The 25,993-nt window shown below is 44.8% G+C and overlaps 1 protein-coding gene across 1 annotated transcript in view; it reads left to right on the top strand.

Moving 5' to 3' along the window:
* Positions 1-25,993, top strand: part of LOC126252640 (cGMP-specific 3',5'-cyclic phosphodiesterase) — a gene marked incomplete at its 3' end in the record, with an annotated part of 583,236 nt that overhangs the window by 544,775 nt on the left and 12,468 nt on the right. Inside the window, exon 20 of the mRNA XM_049953543.1 lies at positions 13,710-13,834. Within this exon, the coding sequence (XP_049809500.1) occupies positions 13,710-13,834 (125 nt within the window). The remainder of the gene's footprint in view (positions 1-13,709; positions 13,835-25,993) is intronic.

Genomic DNA, 25,993 nt, shown 5'->3' on the forward strand with positions numbered 1-25,993 from the left:
GACCTCGGGGATGACCAGTTTGGATTCCGTAGAAATGTTGGAACACGTGAGGCAATACTGACCCTACGACTTATCTTAGAAGCTAGATTAAGGAAGGGCAAACCTACGTTTCTAGCATTTGCAGACTTAGAGAAAGCTTTTGACAATGTTGACTGGAATACTCTCTTTCAAATTCTGAAGGTGGCAGGGGTAAAATACAGGGAGCGAAAGGCTATTTACTATTTGTACAGAAACCAGATGGCAGTTATAAGAGTCGAGGGACATGAAAGGGAAGCAGTGGTTGGGAAGGGAGTGAGACAGGGTTGTAGCCTCTCCCCGATGTTATTCAATCTGTATATAGAGCAAGCAGTGAAGGAAACAAAAGAAAAATTCGGAGTGGTTATTAAAATCCATGGAGAAGAAATAAAAACTTTGAGGTTCGCCGATGACATTGTAATTCTGTCAGAGACAGCAAAGGACTTGGAAGAGCAGTTGAACGGAATGGATAGGGTCTTGAAAGGAGGATATAAGATGAACATCAACAAAAGCAAAACAAGGATAATGGAATGTAGTCGAATTAAGTCGGGTGATGCAGAGGGAATTAGATTAGGAAATGAGACACTTAAAGTAGTAAAGGAGTTTTGCTATTTGGGGAACAAAATAACTGATGATGGTCGAAGTAGAGAGGCTATAAAATGTAGACTGGCAATGGCAAGGAAAGCGTTTCTGAAGAAGAGAAATTTGTTAACATCGAGTATAGATTTGAGTGTCAGGAAGTCGTTGCTGAAAGTATTTATATGGAGTGTAGCCATGTATGGAAGTGAAACATGGACGATAAATAGTTTGGACAAGAAGAGAATATACGCTTTCGAAATGTGGTGCTACAGAAGAATGCTGAGGATTAGATGGGTAGATCACATAACTAATGAGGAAGTATTGAATAGGATTGGGGAGAAGAGAAGTTTGTGGCACAACTTGACTAGAAGAAGGGATCGGTTGGTAGGACATGTTCTGAGGCATCAAGGGATCACCAATTTAGTATTGGAGGGCAGCGTGGAGGGTAAAAATCCTAGAGGGAGACCAAGAGATGAATACACTAAGCAGATTCAGAAGGATGTAGGTTGCAGTAGGTACTGGGAGATGAAGAAGCTTGCACAGGATAGAGCAGCATGGAGAGCTGCATCAAACCAGTCTCAGGACTGAAGACCACAACAACAACAAAAACATATTGAAATACTTTTCGGAATTAAGGTCTTCGTTTTTACTTTCTGGTACGTTCTAAAATCCTTTTTCATCGTTAGGGAAACTAAAATTCTACTTGCGCACGACCACTCACCACGTCTTGACTACCGTAAGACAAGCAGAATCGCTTTAGAGAACTGATTACTACCGTGTAAATAATTCAGACTGTCATACACAAATGTCATCTGCGGGTCATCATTGCTCGCAGTGTGTATACACTCAACAAATTGACTGTCAGCGCACTCGAACACTATCTAACTTACCTGGCACTCGTCACATAAATTACCCCTACGATTGTTTGCCTTCACTAAACTGTGTGGTTATTAATAAGCACACAAAGTGCCTCTTGCAAGCATGATAACTGTAACTAGACCTTTGTTATACTAACCTATGAGAAGTAATAAACACACTAAGTGCGTCTTGCGGGCGTGATAACTGTAACTGCACCATTGTTATACTGTCCTATGAATAGCAATTTTTCCTCCTTTAATGAATTTCAATTTTTTTATCCGTAGCTTCAACGATTCACCACCATAAGTGAATGAAAACAGAGCAAATACGTGGAATATTGAATTTTGTGTCTTAGCGCAAAGTCTAAACAAACAGCTTCATACCAGCGCCAAGTGAGTATTTCCGTTCGATGTGAGCCACGTACGCGGTGTACTATGCCCATACCCTACAGATTACTACTCTGTGGTCCATGTGTGCGATGTTAGTGACGCCTGATGGAACGTAAACAACTCGGCGAATTCCTGTGCAGTCACCCGAAGTCGACAGCTCGTCTCCACGCACCGCTAAAACAATAGCCGGTGTCCCGGTTAAGGTAGTTCACGTACTGTCTCACCTCCACGGCCTCTTTAATGTCAAAGTCCCGGTTGTATGATTTCCTTTTTCTTTTGTGTTTCATCAAAGAATATAAATATTGTTCGAGAATCTGCGCTTGGCAACCACAGGTTTTCCATATTACTATTTTTAAAATAATGTGATTGTTCTCCAGATCTGTTGGAAACTGTACACACAGAACGACCCGTAAGGTTGCTTCCGCACTAGCACGGGGACCCTGAGGCTATGACTGCCCTTAACCGGGTGAGGCATACCTCTCGTCTCCAAGGACTACCGCAGAACAGGTGTGCCAAGACCCCTCGCTCGTTTGCTGGACGCAACCCCACAAAAAAAAAAAAAAAAAAAAAAAAATTGTTCAAATGGCTCTGAGCACTATGGGACTCAACATCTTAGGTCACAAGTCCCCTAGAACAGAACTACTTAAACCTAACTAACCTAAGGACACCACACACACCCATGCCCGAGGCAGGATTCGAACCTGCGACCGTAGCAGTCCCGCGGTTCCGGACTGCAGCGCCAGAACCTCACGGCCACCGCCGCCGGCTAAAAAAAAAAAAAAAAAAAAAAAAAAAAAAAAAAAAAAAAAAAAAAAGGAACAAGCGCAGTAGGCCCGCCGTCCTGACATTCCTAAACGCCCACAGCAGATAAGGGTACAATTATTGAACTATATGAAATACACTCCTGGAAATTGAAATAAGAACACCGTGAATTCATTGTCCCAGGAAGGGGAAACTTTATTGACACATTCCTGGGGTCAGATACATCACATGATCACACTGACAGAACCACAGGCACATAGACACAGGCAACAGAGCATGCACAATGTCGGCACTAGTACAGTGTATATCCACCTTTCGCAGCAATGCAGGCTGCTATTCTCCCATGGAGACGATCGTAGAGATGCTGGATGTAGTCCTGTGGAACGGCTTGCCATGCCATTTCCACCTGGCGCCTCAGTTGGACCAGCGTTCGTGCTGGACGTGCAGACCGCGTGAGACGACGCTTCATCCAGTCCCAAACATGCTCAATGGGGGACAGATCCGGAGATCTTGCTGGCCAGGGTAGTTGACTTACACCTTCTAGAGCACGTTGGGTGGCACGGGATACATGCGGACATGCATTGTCCTGTTGGAACAGCAGGTGCCCTTGCCGGTCTAGGAATGGTAGAACGATGGGTTCGATGACGGTTTGGATGTACCGTGCACTATTCAGTGTCCCCTCGACGATCACCAGTGGTGTACGGCCAGTGTAGGAGATCGCTCCCCACACCATGATGCCGGGTGTTGGCCCTGTGTGCCTCGGTCGTATGCAGTCCTGATTGTGGCGCTCACCTGCACGGCGCCAAACACGCATACGACCATCATTGCCACCAAGGCAGAAGCGACTCTCATCGCTGAAGACGACTCGTCTCCATTCGTCCCTCCATTCACGCCTGTCGCGACACCACTGGAGGCGGGCTGCACGATGTTGGGGCGTGAGCGGAAGACGGCCTAACGGTGTGCGGGACCGTAGACCAGCTTCATGGAGACGGTTGCGAATGGTCCTCGCCGATACCCCAGGAGCAACAGTGTCCCTAATTTGCTGGGAAGTGGCGGTGCGGCCCCCTACGGCACTGCGTAGGATCCTACGGTCTTGGCGTGCATCCGTGCGTCGCTGCGGTCCGGTCCCAGGTCGACTGGCACGTGCACCTTCCGCCGACCACTGGCGACAACATCGATGTACTGTGGAGACCTCACTCCCCACGTGTTGAGCAATTCGGCGGTACGTCCACCCGGCCTCCCGCATGCCCACTATACGCCCTCGCTCAAAGTCCGTCAACTGCACATACGGTTCACGTCCACGCTGTCGCGGCATGCTACCAGTGTTAAAGACTGCGATGGAGCTCCGTATGCCACGACAAACTGGCTGACACTGACGGCGGCGGTGCACAAATGCTGCGCAGCTAGCGCCATTCGACGGCCAACACCGCGGGTCCTGGTGTGTCCGCTGTGCCGTGCGTGTGATCATTGCTTGTACAGCCCTCTCGCAGTGTCCGGAGAAAGTATGGTGGGTCTGACACACCGGTGTCAATGTGTTCTTTTTTCCATTTCCAGGAGTGTATAATCGTCATCATTTCTGAACGGTTTGCGCTAGGACGTTCAAACTGCACGGTTGGCGGCGGGGCATGATGGGAATTAGTATGCGCATGCATCGTTTGGTTTAGCGACGAATCCCACTTTCATTTGGATTGGTCCGTCAATAAGCAAAACTGGCGCATTTCGGGTTCTGAAAATCCACATTTCGCAATCGAGAAGTCTCTTCACCCTCAACGGGTGACTATGTGGTGTGCAATGTCCAGTCACAGAATAATCGGTGCGATATTCCACGATGGCACGGTGACTACCAAACAGTACTTGGAGGTTTTGGAAGATGACTCCATCCCCATTACCCAAAGAGACCCCGATTTCGACGAGATGTGGTTCGTGCAAAACGGAGCTCGACCCCATCGAAGCAGGATAGTGTTTGATTTCCTGGAGGAGCACTTTGGGGACCGCATTCTGGCTCTGGGGTACCCATAGGCCACTGGCGTGGGCCTCGATTGGCTGCCATATTCTGCGGATCTGAACACATACGACTCCTTTTCGTGGGGATGTATTACAGACAAGGTGTACAGCAATAACCCGAAAACCATGGCAGAGCTGAAAACAGCCATTCGGGAGATCATCGACAGCATCGATGTTCCGATACTTCAGCGATTCATGCAGAATTTCGCTAATCGTCTGCGCCGCATCATCGCCAATGATGGCAGGCACATCGAAGGTGTCTTAACCTGAATCCGAGTATCTGTAGTGACGTTTACATGTGGAATAAAGTATGTGTGCATCATAGTTTGTAACTAATTTACGTTTTTTTAGTTCAATACTTGTCAGCCTTCATGTCGGAACATCGGCTTCAGATGTTTCGCCTGGGAACCCAAGCGGTCCTCTTCAGAAACAGTTACCGCTGTTTTTACTCGCGTTTTCGGAAGCACTCTCTTCGGGTCTGGAAGCAAGCGTACTTCGGCTTGAGGTGGAAGATCGTTCGAGTTGCCCGTCTCCTTTACTTTGCGCTTAAAAATCTAAAAATGACAACATTTCTTCCGTTTCCATCTCGACAGTGAACTAAATGTTCAGATGCGAGCTTTTACTATGACCGAAGATAGGGAGATTAGCGTTAAACGTCCCGTCGACGACGAGGTCATTAGAGTCTCAGCACAAAGCTCGAAATGAGGAAAGATGGGGAAGGAAACCCACCCTGTCGTTTTCAAAGGAACCATCCCAGAATTTATCTAAAGCGAATTGCTGGAGCCGGATGTCCGGGTTGGGACACGAACGGCCTACCTCGCGATTGCGAGTCCAGTCTCACATGCTACTGCCTCGACCGACCTTCGATGGCGCGTGGTCAGTGCGCATCGGTGAAAGGACGGCACAACTAGCCTCAGAACTTCTGGAATACACATCGATCAGTCCAACCGTACAATTCCCAAACGTACTGCAGGGAAATGAAAACTTTCAGCCATTACTGAACACAACCTCAGGAATAAAAATTTTAAAAAAAATTTCAAGAAAGAAGAATCTTGCTCCACGCATCATTCTGCTGGGACTCAGTCGTCAAAGAAGCCGTAAAGATGAGAACGTTCGGCTACTACTTTAAACGCGACAGCCATTATAACCTTAGTGATACCTCGAAGTGGACGCTCGACACTGAGAGACTGCGTACAAAGAAACTGTCCGAGTTGTTTGTTTCTCATTCCCTACCTGTAAAGGCACAGTGGACTGTGCTGGTAATGACCTACTGGAGGGTCACGACTTACCAGACAAGGAGATTGAGGGAGGGGGGGGGTGAGGTGGCAAAGGGAGTCACAGCTGGGAATCTTTGAGAATAGTTCGAATATCTGCCTCCCAATCAAGGGAAATCTACCGTAAACCTTGGTCAATTTAATTCTGGTACAACATATGTCAGAGAAAAATATATGAAAACCCAGTGTATTTGTTTATATGTATACACAGTATTGTCGACAACTTGCTCGACACATGTGGTATACCTATGCCGATGGCAGGAGATTGTCGTTATAACATGAATTCTAATTAGTCTGACGCGGCAAGAATACCGACAGTGGAGTGTTTTATGCGAGAATGCCATCGTGAGAAACTTTGTAATTAAGGCAGCAGAGAGGTAGCATAATTTTAGAAACAACATCGCCCACTTTTGTTTTAATAGACACTGGAAGTGAGGCAAGAGCCAACCGATTGGTTTGGGCTAGTCGCATCTGCGGCCGGCCGAAGTGGCCGAGCGGCTCTAGGTGCTACAGTCTGGAACCGCGCGACCGCTACGGTCGCAGGTTCGAATCCTGCCTCGAGCATGGATGTGTGTGATGTCCTTAGGTTAGTTAGGTTTAAGTAGTTCTAAGTTCTAGGGGACTGATGACCTCAGAAGTTAAATCCCATAGTGCTCAGAGCCATTTTTTTAGTCGCATCTGCAACAAAATAGCCGTCATCCGGCTCAGAGCCCTTCATTGGCTGACCAATACCAGGCTTCCCCTTGACTGTCAACATCTGCACCATATCGCACATAAGCGCTATGCGAAGGCACCTCTTTGTAACCACTAAGCAAAAGGGTCAAACAATGAACCCGTATTAGGGAGGGCGTCGATTCAAATCCGCATGTAACCGTCCAGATTTAGCTTCACTGTAGTAGCCCAAAGTTAGTTAAGGAAAATGTCTGCGTGGTTCCTTCGAAAAGGACGCCGCCGACTTCCTTCGTCCTCCTTCCCCAATCAACGCTAGTGCTCCGTCTCTGACGACCCGGTCGTCGACGGGACGCGGAACTCTAATCTGCTCTCCGCTTATAATCCTTATCAACAACTTGGTGCACTCTGCCACGTCAGTCCCATTAATGAAGTGCCATCAAACAGAGGAAAAAGTGTACATCACGTAGAAGCACCCGTTTCCTGCATACGCGGCGCGCGATGTCCACCACATTGCACGTAATGGGTCGTTAGACTGCGTACCGTCTGTCGGCGCGGCGCCAAATCCTTGTAGCGAGTGTGCACTTGTCTGTGCCAACGGCTCCCGCGGTAGGGTGAACACGCACCAAGCAAGTCCTGTGGCTGACACGAATTGTTCTGAAGTCACCGATGCCAGAGAATTCAACGGGCTCGAGGGCTCCATCGCTTCTGTGCTCAAGAGGCGACGTACGACGCCTTCGGACGCATCACATTTCCACTTGTGCCATAGTCTCACCAAATATGGGTGTCGTACATTTGTTGTACGTCATGCCATGCAAGAACCATGCACCACATTACGAGGGCTATTCAAAAATGAAAAGCAGTTTTTTTCTAAAAAGAAAGAAGAAAAGAAAAAGCTTTTTATTGACAAAATAACACTTTAAGTGACATCATTTATCTGGGTAATGTCTCTCAACATTTACACACTTGGTTCGCCTCTTGAGAACCTTTCTAACCCCTTCCTGGAAGAAGTTTTGTAGAACAGTGCACATTCACTCTTTCCCAGCCTCTGCAAAACCACGTCATCTTACGAAAACTTAGATCCTGGCAGAATCGTGCAATACTTGGAGCTGGGTCACAACATTGTGACGCGTGCTTCAGGAGCACAAAACCAAGATTTTCGAGTGCAGTGGATTGTTTTCCAACATTCTGAGGGCCGACATAATACTGAAGCAAAATTACATCTTTGCAAGATTCTTTCTCGTCTTCGTTTTGCTTTTTGGATTTGAGATATCGCAGTAGCTGTCACTGTTCGTTGTTTGACCTTTAGGAGTATAATGAATGAGCAGTGGACCATTCATATCCCAAAACACTATCATTATCACTGTTTTTAAATGTTTTATTTGTAGGAGAAGGCCGGCCGGAGTGGCCGAGCGGTTCTAGGCGCTACTTTCCGGAACCGCGCGACCGCTACGGTCGCAGGTTCGAATCCTGCCTCGGGCATGGATGTGTGTGATGTCCTTAGGTTAGTTAGGCTTAAGTAGTTCTAAGTTCTAGGGGACTGATGACCACAGCAGTTAAGTCCCATAGTGCTAAGAGCCATTTGAACCATTTTTTTGTAGGAGAAGACGTATGTTGTAGGAAAAGATGGACCTTTCTACATAGGTCTGCGCCTATTATTCTTTCGTTCGTAGTGATGGACTTATATCTTACCAACGGTTACTACACGGATGAGAGAGGCTTCTCCTGGCTTTTCAAAACGGCTTACGTGTCATTTCGGCATTTGCAAACGTTCTTGTTCGTGTCCGTCTATCAGGTGACGTGATACCCCAACAAGACAAACTTCGTGAAGGTTCAGGAATGGATCTCTCTCTCTCTCTCTCTCTCTCTCTCTCTCTCTCTCGAACAGGCCCTGAAGGCCCAACGGTACTGACAGGCCGCCGTGTCATCCTCAGCTCATAGGCGTCACTGCATGCGAATATGGAGGGGCATGTGGTCAGCACACTGCTCTCCCGGCCGTATGTCAGTTTCCGAGGCCGGGGCCGCTACTTCTCAATCAAGTAGCTCCTCAGTTTGCCTCACAAGGGCTGAGCGCGCCCCGCGTGCCAAAAGCGCTCGGCAGACAGGATGGTCACCCATCCAAGTGCTAGCCCAGCCCAACAGCGCTTAATTTCGGTGATCTGACGGGAACCGGTGTTACCACTGCAGCAAGGCCGCTGGCTCAGCAATGCATGCATGCTTGCATATACCGAAGCATTCCTAAAATTCTCCTTATCCGCGTTACTATCAGATCTGTCACGACAATTATGGCTCTGAGGACTATGGGACTCAACTGCTGAGGTCATAAGTCCCCTAGAACTTAGAACTACTTAAACCTAACTAACCTAAGGACAACACACACATCCATGCCCGAGGCAGGATTCGAACCTGCGACCGTAGCCGTCGCGCGGTTCCAGACTGTAGCGCCAGAACCGCTCGGCCACCAGCGGCCGGCAATTATCGCAAGTCCTTCGTTAAGCAGCCTCGACGTTCGTACCCGAACACTTTTAAAGTGATTTATCCAGTCGTAGATTTTTCGTTCGCTAAGACAGCTCTCACCGTAGTGCAGTTACCTTTTGCTTATAAACCCCGTAGCTTCAGCCCCACCGGGTACAGACAACGAATCAGTCTCCCCGTTTATTTCTAGCTGAGTACGGACATCGCGTCACTCGTAATAAAATGCTCTGAAATCATTACGAATAGAGCTATTCACCGAGGGATAGCAGAAGTACTTTTCACCATCTACTGGAAGGTGGCTTGCGGACTAGAAATGTAGATATGGATGAATTCATTGCTAACATTGACGACATCTTGCTTAGTTCAAAGTCGTTTACTTTACTATGTTTATACTTAAATTTGTCAAATGCAAACAATTTACACAGTGTAAGGCAGGGTTGTTGCACTAAAAATAATCTTGAGCTTCTTCAGTTGTTCAATTTGTTTCCTGATTTCTTAGAACTTAACATCTATAGAATGTGTGCCTAATTGCCTGATTGACGTTTCAACTTACGTGCTGCATGAATAAAAACTTCTTTTACTACAGTACTAACTGAGATTTTGAGCCCCGGACTTTCAGTATTTAGATAATATGTACATAGCCCTATAAGATACAATGCTAACCAACATTTTAATTTTTGAGTATTCCCAATTTTTCTTCGTACATGCAGGCAGTTTAGTAAGGATTTTTGTACCGGAAATATCAATCCTTCTGTCAGTCATATACATCCTTGCCATTCATAGTATTTTACATCTTATGTTATTACTTTGTATATTGCACTTTGTCTAATAACGTTTTATTATCAGCCGAAAGTTTCGTCAAAGTTTAGTAACATAACTGTAGAAGTGTTCCTGCAAGAACCCGATAAAAGTTCTTCATTTTTGGGCTTTACTAAATTTGTTCACCGTTTTCGCCATAAAAATTGATATTTCTCGTTTTTTGAAGTTCAGGCGCTAAGACAGTAGACAGTGATCATGATGTGTATAAAATATAGTAACATTTTTTCTAGGCATTCGATACGTGGAAAATACTTTTAAGCACAAGAAAATTAAGCTGCTTTAGTCTCCTACTGTTTTTATTTTTAATGTTTTCACTTTAAGCTTCTATCGATCTAGACCAGGCCTGTTCAAAATATGCGCTCCACCGCTCCAGCTTCCCCCTCTACTGCGCTATTCCGAGCAAGTGTGTGAGTGGGACGCCCGTGTGCTGAAGGCTACGCACGCGGGAAACTTAGGAAGACGTGTCTGCAACACAGTGCAAATACTTCTTAGAGCGAAAATTGCAGCGTACCTTTATTAACAGACTTTTATCACGTGTAGCTCTCTAGAATGAAACGATCATTAAATCAAGATCCTAAGCTGCCGAGAGGCGTTGATATACATCAACGGGGACAGTTGGAAATGTGTGCCAAGACCGGGACTCGAACTCGGGATCTCCTGCTTACATGGCAGACGCTCTATCCATCTGAGCTACCGAGGGCACAGAGGATAGTGCGACTACAGGGATTTATCCCTCGTACGCTCCCCGTGAGACCCACATTCCCAACTTAATGTCCACACACTACATTCGTAGTGCCCCTGTCCATTACACTCATTACTCATGGCAGACAATCTTACCTAGTCCCGTAAGAGTTCGGGCAATGCGTGTGCATCAGCACAGAAGAAGGTCAATGGCCGGTTAGCCTTAACTATATGAAGATGGTATCTGTTCTTTCGGACATACTCGGTAAGATTCTCTGCCGCGAGTGATGAGTGTAATGGGCAGGGGCACTACGAATGTAGTGTGTGGACATTTAGTTGGTAATGTGGGTCTCACGGGGAGCGTGCAAGGGATAAATACCTGCAGTCGCACAGTCCGCTGTCCCCTGCGTGGCTGAGATGGATAGAGCGTCTGCCGTTCAAGCAGGAGCTCTTGGGTTCGAGTCCCGATCGGGGCATACATTTTCAACTGTCCCCGTTGATGTATATCAACAGCTGTCGGCAGCTTAGGGTCTGGATTTAGTTATCATTTCATTTATCATCTGTGTTTATGTTGAACCTTTTATTTTTCTGTCAAAGCAATAACTTTTATTGCTTGATTAAAGAAGGGCATTAGCTAGTGCTAATATGGTAAGCGGAGGTACAAAAAGCTTTACATGCAGGCACTTAACACAAAGTTCTGATGTTCATAAATTTATACGCATTTTGATTTTAATATGTAATATATCTAGGAGTATGATAATACAGTCAGACACACAGAGTTATGGAGATTAAAATCTGTCAAACCTGAACGCTGGCAGGCCATTATCAGTTTCATAAAAGAAAAAAAGTTCCCACACATGTGTTTAACCAAAGATTGAAATAACTGTCACAGCATCTCTGTGCTGTCGAGGATGTTGCTCTTGGGGTGAGAGTTTATAGAAATCTTGCAAGTACTTGGATTGGACTAACAGATCGTTGAGCTGGTACTACACAGTACGCCTATCCGCTCAAGTTGGAAGTAATGAGTTATATTAGCAGTCAAAATAAATCGCAATCTGTCTTCAGTAGTGCAATTTCTTGGAATCTCTTTGAGAAATCATGGTCGAATGTTTCAACTACTACAACGAGTCAGTCATGCTCTGGAACACAAGTGACTGCCTTGAATTATGGAATATGTTCCATGTCTTGAACTCGAAGCTGGGTTTTCCATAGGATTACTATTTTTTTTATTCCATCAACATTGCCCGCCATACGTACCAAATGATTCTGCCTTTGCATTAAGACACCTAATGAATTCAAGTAATACATGCTGCTAACCGCAAACGATTTTGTAAGCACTCTACTTACCCTAGACTCAGTTTTTCCCTATTTCACTCTCAGTCGTCAGAAGAGAAGTGTGTCATATTTTCTGATGTTGTAATGACGGTCCAGTAAGTGTTTTACCAACCCATAATACCGCGATGGCATATTAAGCACTTTACATGACCCTTAAACGGTATGAAAAGTAAGACAGTCCCCATTCAGCATTGACAATGTGGCTTCCCCATCTTTTATTTTTTAGACAAGTGTGTAGACGCCACAGCATTTCCAATGCAGGATGTAAATCTAATTTAATGCAAGTAGTATCGTCAGCAAAGTGCTTAATGCTTTGCTCAAGTGGCGGCAGGCTGCTGCAGCCTTCGCTGTCCTCTTCCTGTTCCTCCTCACCCCTCAGACCCCTCGCCGCTGTGCTAGGAGTGCCAGGGAGGAGTGTAGCGTGGCAGGAGCACTGTTTGGTCAGGCCTGGTCTACTGCAACACAAAACAGGAACCCAAGGAGTATCGAAGTGTGTGTGTGTTGGGGGGGGGGGGGTGAGTGAAGCCGCTATTGTCTATTTTAGTGTCTTTAACTTGCTAGTATTTATTTAGAACTTCACAGTGCACAAAAGTTTAGTACACAGCAAACTGTTTGCAGGAAATTAGTACAAGCCTGTTCAGCTATTTCATAGCTTTATATGAGATGTCAGGTCTGTCATCCAGATCAGCACGCTCATCTCATTAGTTACTATTATGTTTTTGATCAGCAAAGACGTTTCTCCTCCTGATGTTACCTATTAATACATAAGATACTGTCATTACTATATTTCCTTATTAACTAATAAACAAGGCTGCAGTCTTAGCGGTAAAAGAAATTTTCTGTTAATACAAGAAAAATTTTAATTTGGGTCCAATTTTTTATAGTCTCCAATGACAGATAATTGTAATCCAAACAGTAGCATCCTTAGGTCTCAGCATTGCCAAAACTTCATAGGTGACATTAAATGCAGCTTTTGCTAGAGAACCATTCATTGATGCTAAACATTACAATGAAGGATTAGGGTAGTATTAAGGTCTTGCAATGACAGGATTTTTATTGTTATGTGAAACAAAATTCGCCTACAAGAATAACATTTTTATGAGCCAACAATATATTTACTGAGTTGCACTTCTGAAATGTCTACCATTTTAGTGTCCTTCCAAAGTTACTTTAATATTTCATGATACCTAAAATTTGAGCAAGATAAAATTTTTAGTAAAATATAAATATGAAATGGTGAGACAGTGCAGTAAAAATGTATGACTTTAACTGAACCTGTTGATGGAAAATTCTGTCGCAAGGTCACAGTGAGCCTATAAAATAAGCTTGCTATGAAATATATTTGCAGTACCAATGTCTTAATTGTACCATTCTGCTTATATTTTCACTTTTGCTTGAATATCCCTAGTGTTCTTTAGGAATCTTTGTATAGCACTCTTTCAGTTTTTACCAATGGACTCTAACACACATTAAAATAGTACTGGTAACAGTTCATTTCTGAAAGTTTATAGCGAGTTTGATTTGACACATTAAATATAAAATATTTTTCAAAGTAGTTCACTAAGTTTATCACATTGAATATAAAATATTTTTCAAAGTAGTCCACTAAGTTTATCACATCATCAGTGACAAAAAATAGTATTTGCTTATTATTTTACAATAATTTTCTGTGTTCTAATTTGTAAGTCTTGCTGTACTTCTTAGCAGTATGTACTATGTTGCAATGGACTAAAGACTATACAAATGTAACTGATATATTTGACTGTGTAATTTAGAACAATAAGAAGATTTCATTCCAGCGATATCATTATATTTTGTAAGAAAGTAACAAATTATTTGGTTCTTCTAGCTAGTTCGGAACCTAAGGACATCGAATTTACTGTCACCACTCTGAACTGTGCCCATGGTGCAGAGAAAAAGGTACCTAGCAAAGAAGTTTCATTTTTTCCACCATCACTCAGTGTGAAAAAAGAAGTAAGTAAATAAGACAGCAGTTGCATGTGGGAAATGCCTTCTCTTCTGTGTGGCCCCTCTCCAGTGCTGTGGCTGAGATTTCTTCTTCTCTCAATTCCTGCTAAGAGTAACACAAAACTATGCTTCCTTCACTGTGAACTTCCTTCTCTTGTAGCTGAGGTAAAAGTTCTTCCCTTCTCTTAATCATCCTTTCTCTAATTTACCTGAAATAGAGATTTCTAATTTTTAGGGAACTCATACATATTGTCCTATCCCATATTTAGCTTTCATATTGTGTATTATATATATTTCAGTTATTACATCGTTCATTATAAATATAATCAAAAATTTCTATCAAAAATACTGTCTGCATGCTTTAATTTGTGTGTTTTAATGTTTGTTCCTTTTATGGCTTTGGGTGTGACTTTTTCCCCTCTATTAGTTGTTGAAATCCTGCAATGTTAACTTCTCTCTAACTTTCAATTGCTCAGATTTAGCATAAATAAGTATAACACAGCTCTGAATTAACAATGGTGATGGTCTTTGTAACATTAATAATATCATCATTATTATACAAGTTAATCTGGGCTGTCAGCTGTTGAATTTCAAAAAGTGATGTCCCTTACACCACCATGCAAAAGATCATGAATCGCTCTTCAAAAAGCATGCAGTTAACTACTGACATAGCTAATGGTGGTGTATGTTAACTATTCAGGCTTCAGACGAACAAAATAATTTATCAATAATGTTTTAAAATACATATTTACTTTTAGCCATGAATATAGACACATTTGATGTGACCCTGCTGTATTGCCTGCAAAGCTTTTCTAAATTGAGTGGACAATTTTGCAGTATTTTTTAAGAACTCAAATTTTATCAGTTTGTTTTCGTTTACAGTGTGCTCTTATTTCACAACTGTATATTAGTTGATGATAGGCTGCTGTGGTTGCTCATATATTCTTTATTTACGTCATGATCTGTTTTGGCATCATGTCCAGGCCATGTCCAAGTGAATGTCAAACTGCCATTGTTAATGTATAATGTAATGGATATCAAATATCTTACATTTGCTCATATATATATATATATATATATATATATATATATATATATATATATATATATATATATATATACTCCTGGAAATTGAAATAAGAACACCGTGAATTCATTGTCCCAGGAAGGGGAAACTTTATTGACACATTCCTGGGGTCAGACACATCACATGATCACACTGACAGAACCACAGGCATATAGACACAGGCAACAGAGCATGCACAATGTCGGCACTAGTACAGTGTATATCCACCTTTCGCAGCAATGCAGGCTGCTATTCTCCCATGGAGACGATCGTAGAGATGCTGGATGTAGTCCTGTGGAACGGCTTGCCATGCCATTTCCACCTGGCGCCTCAGTTGGACCAGCGTTCGTGCTGGACGTGCAGACCGCGTGAGACGACGCTTCATCCAGTCCCAAACATGCTCAATGGGGGACAGATCCGGAGATCCTGCTGGCCAGGGTAGTTGACTTACACCTTCTAGAGCACGTTGGGTGGCACGGGATACATGCGGACGTGCATTGTCCTGTTGGAACAGCAAGTTCCCTTGCCGGTCTAGGAATGGTAGAACGATGGGTTTGATGACGGTTTGGATGTACCGTGCACTATTCAGTGTCCCCTCGACGATCACCAGTGGTGTACGGCCAGTGTAGGAGATCGCTCCCCACACCATGATGCCGGGTGTTGGTCCTGTGTGCCTCGGTCGTATGCAGTCCTGATTGTGGCGCTCACCTGCACGGCGCCAAACACGCATACGACCATCATTGGCACCAAGGCAGAAGCGACTCTCATCGCTGAAGACGACACGTCTCCATTCGTCCCTCCATTCACGCCTGTCGCGACACCACCGGAGGCGGGCTGCACGATGTTGGGGCGTGAGCGGAAGACGGCCTAACGGTGTGCGGGACCGTAGACCAGCTTCATGGAGACGGTTGCGAATGGTCCTCGCCGATACCCCAGGAGCAACAGTGTCCCTAATTTGCTGGGAAGTGGCGGTGCGGTCCCCTACGGCACTGCGTAGGATCCTACGGTCTTGGCGTGCATCCGTGCGTCGCTGCGGTCCGGTCCCAGGTCGACGGGCACGTGCACCTTCCGCCGACCACTGGCGACAACATCGATGTACTGTGGAGACCTCACGCCCCACGTGTTGAGCAATTCGGCGGTACGTCCACCCGGCCTCCCGCATGCCCACTATACGCCCTCGCTCAAAGTCCGTCAACTGCACATACGGTTCACGTCCACGCTGTCGCGGCATGCTACCAGTGTTAAAGACTGCGATGGAGCTCCGTATGCCACGGCAAACTGGCTGACACTGACGGCGGCGGTGCACAAATGCTGCGCAGCTAGCGCCATTCGACGGCCAACACCGCGGTTCCTGGTGTGTCCGCTGTGCCGTGCGTGTGATCATTGCTTGTACAGCCCTCTCGCAGTGTCCGGAGCAAGTATGGTGGGTCTGACACACCGGTGTCAATGTGTTCTTTTTTCCATTTCCAGGAATATATATATATATATATATATATATATATATATATATATATATATATATATATATATAAGTAACGTCAAATTATTAAGAAAATAAGAGCTTGATACATTTAAAAGTGATATTCTAGGTGTGACATAGTGTGTAATGATAGCAAAGAAACTGTACATTTCGATAGTATTACCATGCTTTCGCTTTAAAAGAAGTTATATTCTGACATGTTCGAAACTTTAAATTTTTACTAGTGAAGAGCAAAAAGTATTTTCTTTAGTTTAATAAAATTCTAAAACAGTTACAGTGGATGCTATGTCCATATCAAGTATATCTGAACAAACAGACTCACACACACAGACACACACACACACACACATATATATATATATATATATATATATATATATATATATATATATATATATATATAAAATTATGGCGATGACGGCCAATGATTCCTTTGGTGCAGATGCACACCAAGCTCGATCTATTATAGAGATCAGTAAGATGCCACGAATAATGAGGCTACTGAGCACGGGGCAGTACATCAGTACTGTGTGGTATAAGCTGAGAATATGGGTCTGATAGTAGCCATGATAGGGTGCTAGGGTAGTCCAAGCGGTTGTTGTGACCACTGTGTCTGGATGGCGTAGTAGTCAGTATATCTGTCTAGTAAGCAGGAGACCCGGCTTCGAATCCTGCTCTAGGACAAATTTTCAAATTGCAACATTGATATAAATCAGTGCCCACTAGCAGCTAGTGTCTTTAATTCTTTGTTTACTGAAATGTTTCTACTGTCCACGATCGCTGTACTTTATCCTGGTTCCTGCTTCAGTCAGGAGTAATTCTGTAAATGTGACGCTAGCGGTATTTCGACTCATTAGCCTTCCCTTCGGCGGGTGTTTACTCCATAGATATTAGCTTCAATAAAGATAAGTTTCACTTTGCTTAGGACTACCAGGAAACATGTCTGCACCCTATCATAAACGGTTCCTAACACACGGTAGCAGGCGGGCTAGCTGCCACGAATGTAGCATTCTTGGCAGCATCACGACAGTGACCTCAAAAAGACTTGCAGGGAGCACGGAACTTTGTAGCAAACAAGAAATGCTGGTGCGTAAGATTCGGCATGTCCAGCACGATCGAATACCTGTCTCCTCTTACACTGGAGCTGACCCACATGCAGACAGTGGACGCACAAACACTGCGTTTATGATCTCTAGACTGTAACAGTTTTCACATCTCTGGAATATCCGTCTATGGCACGTACAGCGTCATTCGAATCTCATAGCGTCTCAGTAGGGCTGTTGTCTATCGTTTTCATGTCGCTTCATAGCGTAATGACCGAGGCCCACGAGAAAGACAGGCCACGGCGCGTACTTCACGAAGGTAGTCCTGAACTCGCTCGCTCGCTCGGCTCAGCAGACAACTCGCAGCTGGGAATGTAAGTACTAACGAGAATTGCATCTTCCACTGGAATCTGCTATTATGAAGTGTTACTGATTAACAGTAGTACAGCAAAAATTAATTTAAGATCGATACTGGATACAAATGGTATAACGGCTTGTTTATAGCATTTAGTCTCTTCTGGTTAACAGTACTCATTACATGCTGGAAGTGGTGCCTGATGCAACTGATAATCATTTTAGCATGATTTTATTTTATTGTACGCCAGTACAGCCGTAACAAATTGTAAGTAGGCCCATGGACTTACCATCATTATAGGACTAATAACAGTAAGATTCCATAACAGCGGATTCCAGTAGAAGATTCAGTTTTGGTTTGTACGGGCACGACTAGTTACGAGTTAACAGGTGTAGAAACGTAGTTTTTCCGCTGATTTGAGCGAGCGAGCGAGCGCAGGACTACCTTCATGACGTACGCGCCGCGGCCTGTCTTTCTAGTAGGCCTCGGTAATGGCAATGTGACGCCGTAGAGTGCAGAGCTCATACTAAAAGCAGCATCGGTATTACGCCGCATTACATTTTCTACTACAGAACTGTATAAAGGTAAATTATAAGGCACTGCCGACTTTATAAGGAATGAGTATTTAACCATTCTAACTGAGAACTCAACATAATAGTGAATCAGTCCTACATGATGTATGGAAGTCAGACAATACGAAAGCGCCATAACAGTTAAAACGCCGAACCAACGCCTTCTTACACGTCCCAAAGAAACATCTAACAACATGGCGAGAGGAGCATTTAGGAGGCAGAACTCGTTGCTGTATCACCTTTTCCACTGCTGTTTGCTTTCTTCTACAACTCGGGAATAACGAAACCGCTGCAATTTTTAACTTTTTCAGCTGTGACTGTTTCACCACAGAAGCACTATTTAGTAAAAATTTCCAAGGTTACCCTACTTTTTCTTATTTATACACAATCTTAGAATTTATTACAGAATCAGATCGACATATCCTTAACTGACACTACACCGCGATGACAAAAGTCATGGGATAGTGATACGCACATATACAGGTGGCGGTAGTATCGCGTACACAAAGTATAAAAGGGCAGTCCATTAGCAGAACTGTTGTTCGTACTCAGGTCGTGTGACTAGGACCTCCCGTCGGGTAGACCGTTGGCCGGGTGCAAGTCTTTCGATTTGACGCCACTTCGGCGACGACTTGCGCGTCGATGGGAATGAAATGATAATGATTTGGACAAAACAACACCCAGTCCCTGAGCGGAGAAAATCGCTGACCCAGCCGGGAATCGAACCCGGGCCCTTAGGATTGACATTCTGTCACGCTGACCACTTTTTTTTATCTCATTTTGTTCGTTATAGTTTGTTCTATGTGTTTGGGTCAAATTCTTTGTTGGTTCATTCACTCAGTTTTTTTATTGCAGAGGGCAGCTACCGTGCCGGCAAACCACTCAGCTACCAGGGGCGTACTCAGGTGATTCACGTGAAAAGGTTTCCAGCGTGATTATGGCCGCACGACGCGAATTAACATACTTTTAAGACGAAATTGTAGTTGGAGCTAGACACATGGGACAATCCATTTTGGAAATCATTACGGAATTCAGTATTCCAAAACCCACAGTGTCAACAATGTGTTCAGAACATCAACCATTATCTTTCACCAAGGACAGCACAGTGCCCGATGGCTTTCACTTAACGACCGAGAGCAGTAGCGTTTTCATGGAGTTGTCAGTGGTAACAGACAAGCAGCACTGCGTGAGATAACCGCAGAAACCAATGTGGGGCATGCGACGAACGTATCCGTTAGGACAGTGCAGCGAAATTGGGCGTTAATGGTCCACGACTGACGCGAAAGCCTTTGCCGACAGAATTGACATCGCATCCTGGGTGCATGACCTCATTGGTTGGACCCTATAAGACTGGAAAACCGTGGCATAGTCGGACGAGCCCCGATTTCAGGTGGTAAGAGCTAATGGTAGGGTTCGAGTGTGGCGCAGCCACAGACCCAAGATGTCAACAAGGCACTGTGTTAGCTGGTGGTGGCTGAATGGACTGCGTTCTCTGGTCCAGCTGAACTGATCACTGACTGGAAATGGTTATGTTCGGCTATTTGGAGACCATGTGCGGCCATTCATAGACTTCATGTTCCCAAACATCAATGGAATTTTTATGGATAGAAAAGCGCCATGTCACAGGGCCACAAATGTTCGCGGTTGGTTTGAAGAACTTTGGTTCAAATGGTTCAAATGGCTCTGAGCACTATGGGACTCAACTTCTGAGGTCATTAGTCCCCTAGAACTTAGAACTAGTTAAACCTAACTAACCTAAGGACATCACAAACATCCATGCCCGAGGCAGGATTCGAACCTGCGACCGTAGCGGTCTTGCGGTTCCAGACTGTAGCGCCTTTAACCGCACGGCCACTTCGGTCGGCTGAAGAACTTTCTAGACAATTCGAGCGAATGGTTTGGCCATTCAGATCCCCGACATAAATACCATTGGACATTTATGGGACATGATCGAGAGGTCAGTACGTGCACAAAAATGCTCTTTCATTGTTGACTGCTAGGAGCGTTCAGCCCGCCGCAGGAGCTGCACTTTTCAATGCGTTACACATTTCTTCACCACTGCATTATACATTGTGACACACAACTTGTTGTAGCAGCCACGGATCGTTAGCAGCGTTGTGCGTTTTCGGTCGTGAGTTAGGAACAACTTGCAATTTCGTAATCCTGGAACAGAGCCGTCGTCACAAACACGTTTTAAAAAACCACCGGTATTTTGGAAGTACAGGGAGAGAGTTCTGGCCGAATTTTTACAGCGAGGACAACAGTTTCAAAAAACACCTAGAATACAAAATAAAACAGTTGATTAAAAACATCGCAGAGACTGCATCTGCTGTGCTCTGCCTCCTAGTTGTCCTAAGAGTGTTCCCCGATTTCCTGGTGTTGATTCACTCATTCTTCTAAGTAAGCTAAAAATGGCACAGCCACGGAAGGAACACAACCACCACTCCAATTTGCATTCTACTAACCAACGGAGACATTCATACGAGATGAATTAATTTATTAATAAGGGTGTAATGTCTTATGAGGACTATTTCTGTCTAATGGAATGTGTGATCGAGCAGTGCTACTATTATCAGACAGACCGAAGCCCTTCTACAGTCTGTGAATGCTCTTTGCACAGTATTGTGGTACATATTTAATCGCACGGTAAAGAGAATGGGGAGAGTGGTGCGAGCTCAACACGCAAAGAGGCGCACAGTAGCGTTGCAAACCCATCAAGGTGTACTATGCTGAGAGGAAAACGGCGATATTTGCCTTCTCTATATGAGTCGTGGCTGTGAAAGATACTATTCCCTCCTCAGCTGTTTGTGGCCTACGCTCTTTTAAGGCACTGCATATTTCGTTCCCTCTGTCACTTTTGTTCGTGTTCCGTTAGTCTTAACATGTGATCTCAATAAGACACGGTTTCTGTTCATGACGTTCAGCTGGAACAGTCATATAGTCTTAGTAACAACTTACCATATTTCGCCTTCTATGTCGTCGAAATCACTCGGTCGTCGTAGCGTTGAAGCTGTGACATGCAAGGGTGCAGGCAGTTTTCCTAGGACGTGCCATCAGCTGTGCAGTACCTGGTACAAATAAATGGTTAATTTCCAAGAATGATTGCCTATCTAAGTCGCTGGGTCCAAACGAAAGATATCGAACGCGCGACCGTAAGTCGATCATGCGACTCTGGCGGGCGTTATGAGTATTTTTACGTTGGTCACTACAGCAACGACAAAAGAAGAGAGTTACAAAAATACTTGTAATTGCAAAGGAGACGACTTACCTTACTCGTCGTCGGTGTTGTCGTCATGTGACAGTCCATTACGGTGGTGTGGATGGATAATTTGGAAGAGGCGAACCATGTATTCTTCCTGATACTCGTTCGTTTTTCGCACTGTCCGCAATGAAATCGTAACGGTATTTCCGCGTCGAAACTGTTCTTACGGAGTTTTACGTATTTCGCACCACCACAGTCTACACAGTCCCTTCTTTCCTTGTCTGGTAGTACTCCATATTTGCTGCAAAAAGTCGAACAATTTTCTACGCCGCATAAACATGGAATTATATTCTTCCATGTGAGAGAATCCGCCGAAGAAACGTCAAGAACACCAGACATCCCACTCAGTAACGACATAAATCGTCTGGGTTTCCCTAGCAACTCACAAATAATTCGCGGAGGTATGTAATTTAGAGTAAGTAAGGGAACAAAACAGATAAAAATGACGATCACAACAACCGGGGTCGCATGATCGAATTCGATCTCACGTTCGATATGTATCATTTGGACCTCGCGACTTCGATAGGCAAACATTCTTGGAAATTACCGATAAATGGGCAAGAGCAACGTAACAAATGACGTATTAGGTGAAAGACAATTCTTTTGCAATGTTTCTAAATGTTCAAGGTACCTACCCTCCGTCACATGGAACACATCTAATCAGTAGTCCAATTTTTCCCTGCGTATCAAGCAGGACTGACTATAGGAAGCGCAGCTGCGATGCTGTGTCGCAAGCCTTCGAGGTTGTGCAGTCGAGATGGAACATAAACAGTACTGAGGCCGCGTTGATAGGTCTTTAGGGTGGGTGATGTAGGGCTAGTTGGAGGTCAGAATACCGATAGATCGCCACCATGGGTAGGGTAGCAGTGGGGCTGTGACTGGGTGCATGGTAGTCGTCCGAAATATTGGCGTAGAATCACCATTGGTAAGACGTTCATGTATTGTTCATCAACTACAGCATCGTGATAGACTCGCAGAAGTCATCCCCCAGGACTCCAGCTGTGTACAGCCTGTGAGGAGGCGCAGCTGGTGGCAGGCAGCTGCGGGTGATGGCGACATCGGGTCTGTAAGGATGCTGAATGCAGCGGCTAGCAATACAGACTACAGCTGAGTTGACGTTAAGCTGATCCATGACAGTTGCAGTGGGCTGGGCATGGCAGCTTCACACGGCTACGTTAACCATTAACATAAGTAGTGGGACAAAGCAGCAGCGCCGACACTTTCCATTGTTGCCAGATGTATCCAAGATGGCAGCGAACACTTCACCCAAGATGGCTGCCTGTAGACTTTTCAACAGCGCATGGTGTCATCGACGATGGCGGCCATGACGTCATTTAAGATGGCAGGTTTTAAAAGTGTGTGTAGCAAATCTTATTAGACTTAACTGCTAAGGTCATCAGTCCCTAAGCTTACACACTACTTAACCTTAATTATCCTAGGGACAAACACACACACCCATACCCGAGGGAGGACTCGAACCTCCGCCGGGACCAGTCACACAGTGGCAGATTTTCGTGGGAAGATAGGTCACTTGGACTACCTCCACTAACCTAACTGCACCCCTCCCACCTCCCCCAGAAAACGGTGGGAAGTTCACATTCCATCAGGACAATGCAACACACTTCTACTAACCTAATAAAATGGCAGGAAGATAGGTCACTTGGACTACCACCACTAACCTAAATCATCTGACGATCCCGTCTTCCTAGGAACTGCTGGGAAGTTTGAATTTTGGAGGGAAGATACACCAATTGGGCTATGTCTTCTAACCTAAGAAAACTGCATGAAAAAAGGGCAATTGGGCTACCTCCATTAAACTAAGTCATCCTAGGATACGGTGGGAAGAGGATTCACTGGCCGCTGTGGCCGAGCACTTCTAGGTGCTTCAGTCCAGAACCACGCTGCTGCTACGGTCGCAGGTTCGAATCCTGCCTCCAGCATTGATGAGTGTGATGTCCTTAGCTTAGTTATTTTTAAGTAGTTCTAAGTCTAGGGGACTGATGACCTCAGATGTTAAGTCCCATATTGCTTAGAGCCATTTGAACCATTTGAAGAGGACTCCACCTGTGCTGGAAATAAGTCTTTATTTTGCATGCAATATTTATTTAAACAATTAGAGGCAGTACCACCATCAAATGTAGTCGTCATGGGGTCTGGAGTCCAACTGACCTATAACACAGTACTGCCACCAGAGGGCACTGTCGTCCATTCCGTGACATAACCCAAGATGGCTGTCTGGAAGGGGAAAATGACTCAGCCTGTGCTGGACTACTGGGGAGAGAAAGAAGTGTACTTTATTTATTTTGGAACAATTCATTTAGGGATGGATTTTAGATGGTATATTTATCACACTGATAGAAAACACATGCTCTGACATACTTGGGGTCGTGCCACACAGCCTACAGACCTGTAAACTATTTGTAAATTACTGAAATAACACTCTGCAGACACACAAACAACTCATAAATTATCGAAATAATTCCAGTACACAGCACACAGACATGCAAACTCCTCATAAATAATGCAGTAACGCATAGCACAGCCTACAGACCTGCGCAGGCGCCGCCTGCCGCCCCCTGTCCACTGGACCGCACAGGAGGCTACCGCATACATTCCCAGAAGTCGGGATGCACCAGCATCTGTCAAGCCATGCACAGGTGCCCGTTCAGTCCCTCAAGCATGAGGTCGCAGCGTCCCTTCCATACTTGACACCTGAGAAATTCCTCTCGGAATACTTGATCACCTAAGTACCATTGCTGACTCGACCAGACAGGAGCAGAGACCTACTTGCAGAGCACAGACGCTCCAAGGGCGCATGCATGTCGACGTCACCACAAGCCACGGCTGAATGCAGGCTAAAACGAGCTATCACTCTTACACTGCCGCTGCTTACAGTGAGCAGGTGAAAGTTGGGTCTATTTTCGAGTATACAGTTAAGAGTTCTTCGAGTGTTATGCTGACAATACAGAACTCCAAGGCGCGCTCGCGCCAGTCCCATATGCTAAAGCCCTCTGGGCAGCATGTGTATCTACCAGTGCTGACACGATACCTGTGGATACTGACATCACAGATTAGTATAGGGTGCACTGTTCCTAGCGACCATAACGGGACATGCAAGCTGTGGTTAGCCATGCACGGGTACCCAGTGTGGCTGACGCATCACTTGAAATGTTCATCCTGCTATCAATATACGTTTCAGAAATATTAAACGTTTGCACTGCTAATAGCCTTTGCACGCTCGTGAAAACACCGTTAATCATAAAAGCATTCTTGTTGTTTGTTAAGAGAGCACTCTCTACGCACAAGTTGGTGGAAGTGGGGGAATCAGAACAAGTACACAAACAGGATTCGAATACTGTCTTACAGAAGAGAAAAAAATGGCCGGAATTTTCGGCATCCTACAGCTACAGGTCAGGAGATGTCCTAATGCCACAGTGGCGGATGAGTGATGGCATCCCCGCCAGAGGTAGATGGTTTGCTTCAACTTGTCTTTGAACTCTTGCTTTCTCAGAACTTTCCGTACATACCTTGCCTCCATCTGTATCGAATCAGTTTGTAGATGCTACTATGTCCAAGCACAAAGGATGCCTCGTGAATGAGTAGAGCATTATGAATGTATTTTGTACAGATCACCATAGTGCACTGACAATTAAACCCAGTAAAGTGCTCTACAGAACATCAAATATGGAAAGGCTCTTAGTTACACTGCTCTCCCACTGAGGAAAGGAGATTGAATATTAGAGCATGAAACAGATCTCCAACCCGGCAAAATATCACTGCATGCTGTGTCGATGTAATAAACATACAATTCATATCCTGCACCATACAAAATCAGCCCCTTTACATCATTCGTCCATATACCGAGAATGCAGACAGCACCATATACACTACTCGCAGCACTAGATATTTCCCTGCGAGGTCGTCAGTCATCCACCCCCTCAGATGATCAGAGCACCCTCAGCAGACTTAAATCACTCTCAGAACTCTTCTACAAATTGGAGCTCATCCCCCCTCATCACAAATGCGTTACTGTTTCTGGTCTGGACTTGCTTGATTGCTTGCTTTTTCTACACCCATCTCCACACTCTGGGATTACAAGAACACATGTATTTTCGCACGGTTTGCCATAATATTATACCATTTTCGTAGTACTTTTCGATATCACGCACACAGCAGTATCCTACCGATCACTTGCACAACAAATTTCGAAGATATAGACTGGAAATTATTTCCTACAAACCCACAACTTTATCTAGGTTGGGCAGGCTGTAAACCACTGACTAACTAGAAACTTGTCACGTCTGCGAAGACATTTACGCGAAAACTCGAAAAAAAGTAGAGAAAACTGATATTTCCACTCACGAATACCAATGTCGATGATGTATCA

The sequence above is a fragment of the Schistocerca nitens genome, chromosome 4, assembly GCF_023898315.1.
Source record: "Schistocerca nitens isolate TAMUIC-IGC-003100 chromosome 4, iqSchNite1.1, whole genome shotgun sequence".
Taxonomy (NCBI): domain Eukaryota; kingdom Metazoa; phylum Arthropoda; class Insecta; order Orthoptera; family Acrididae; genus Schistocerca; species Schistocerca nitens.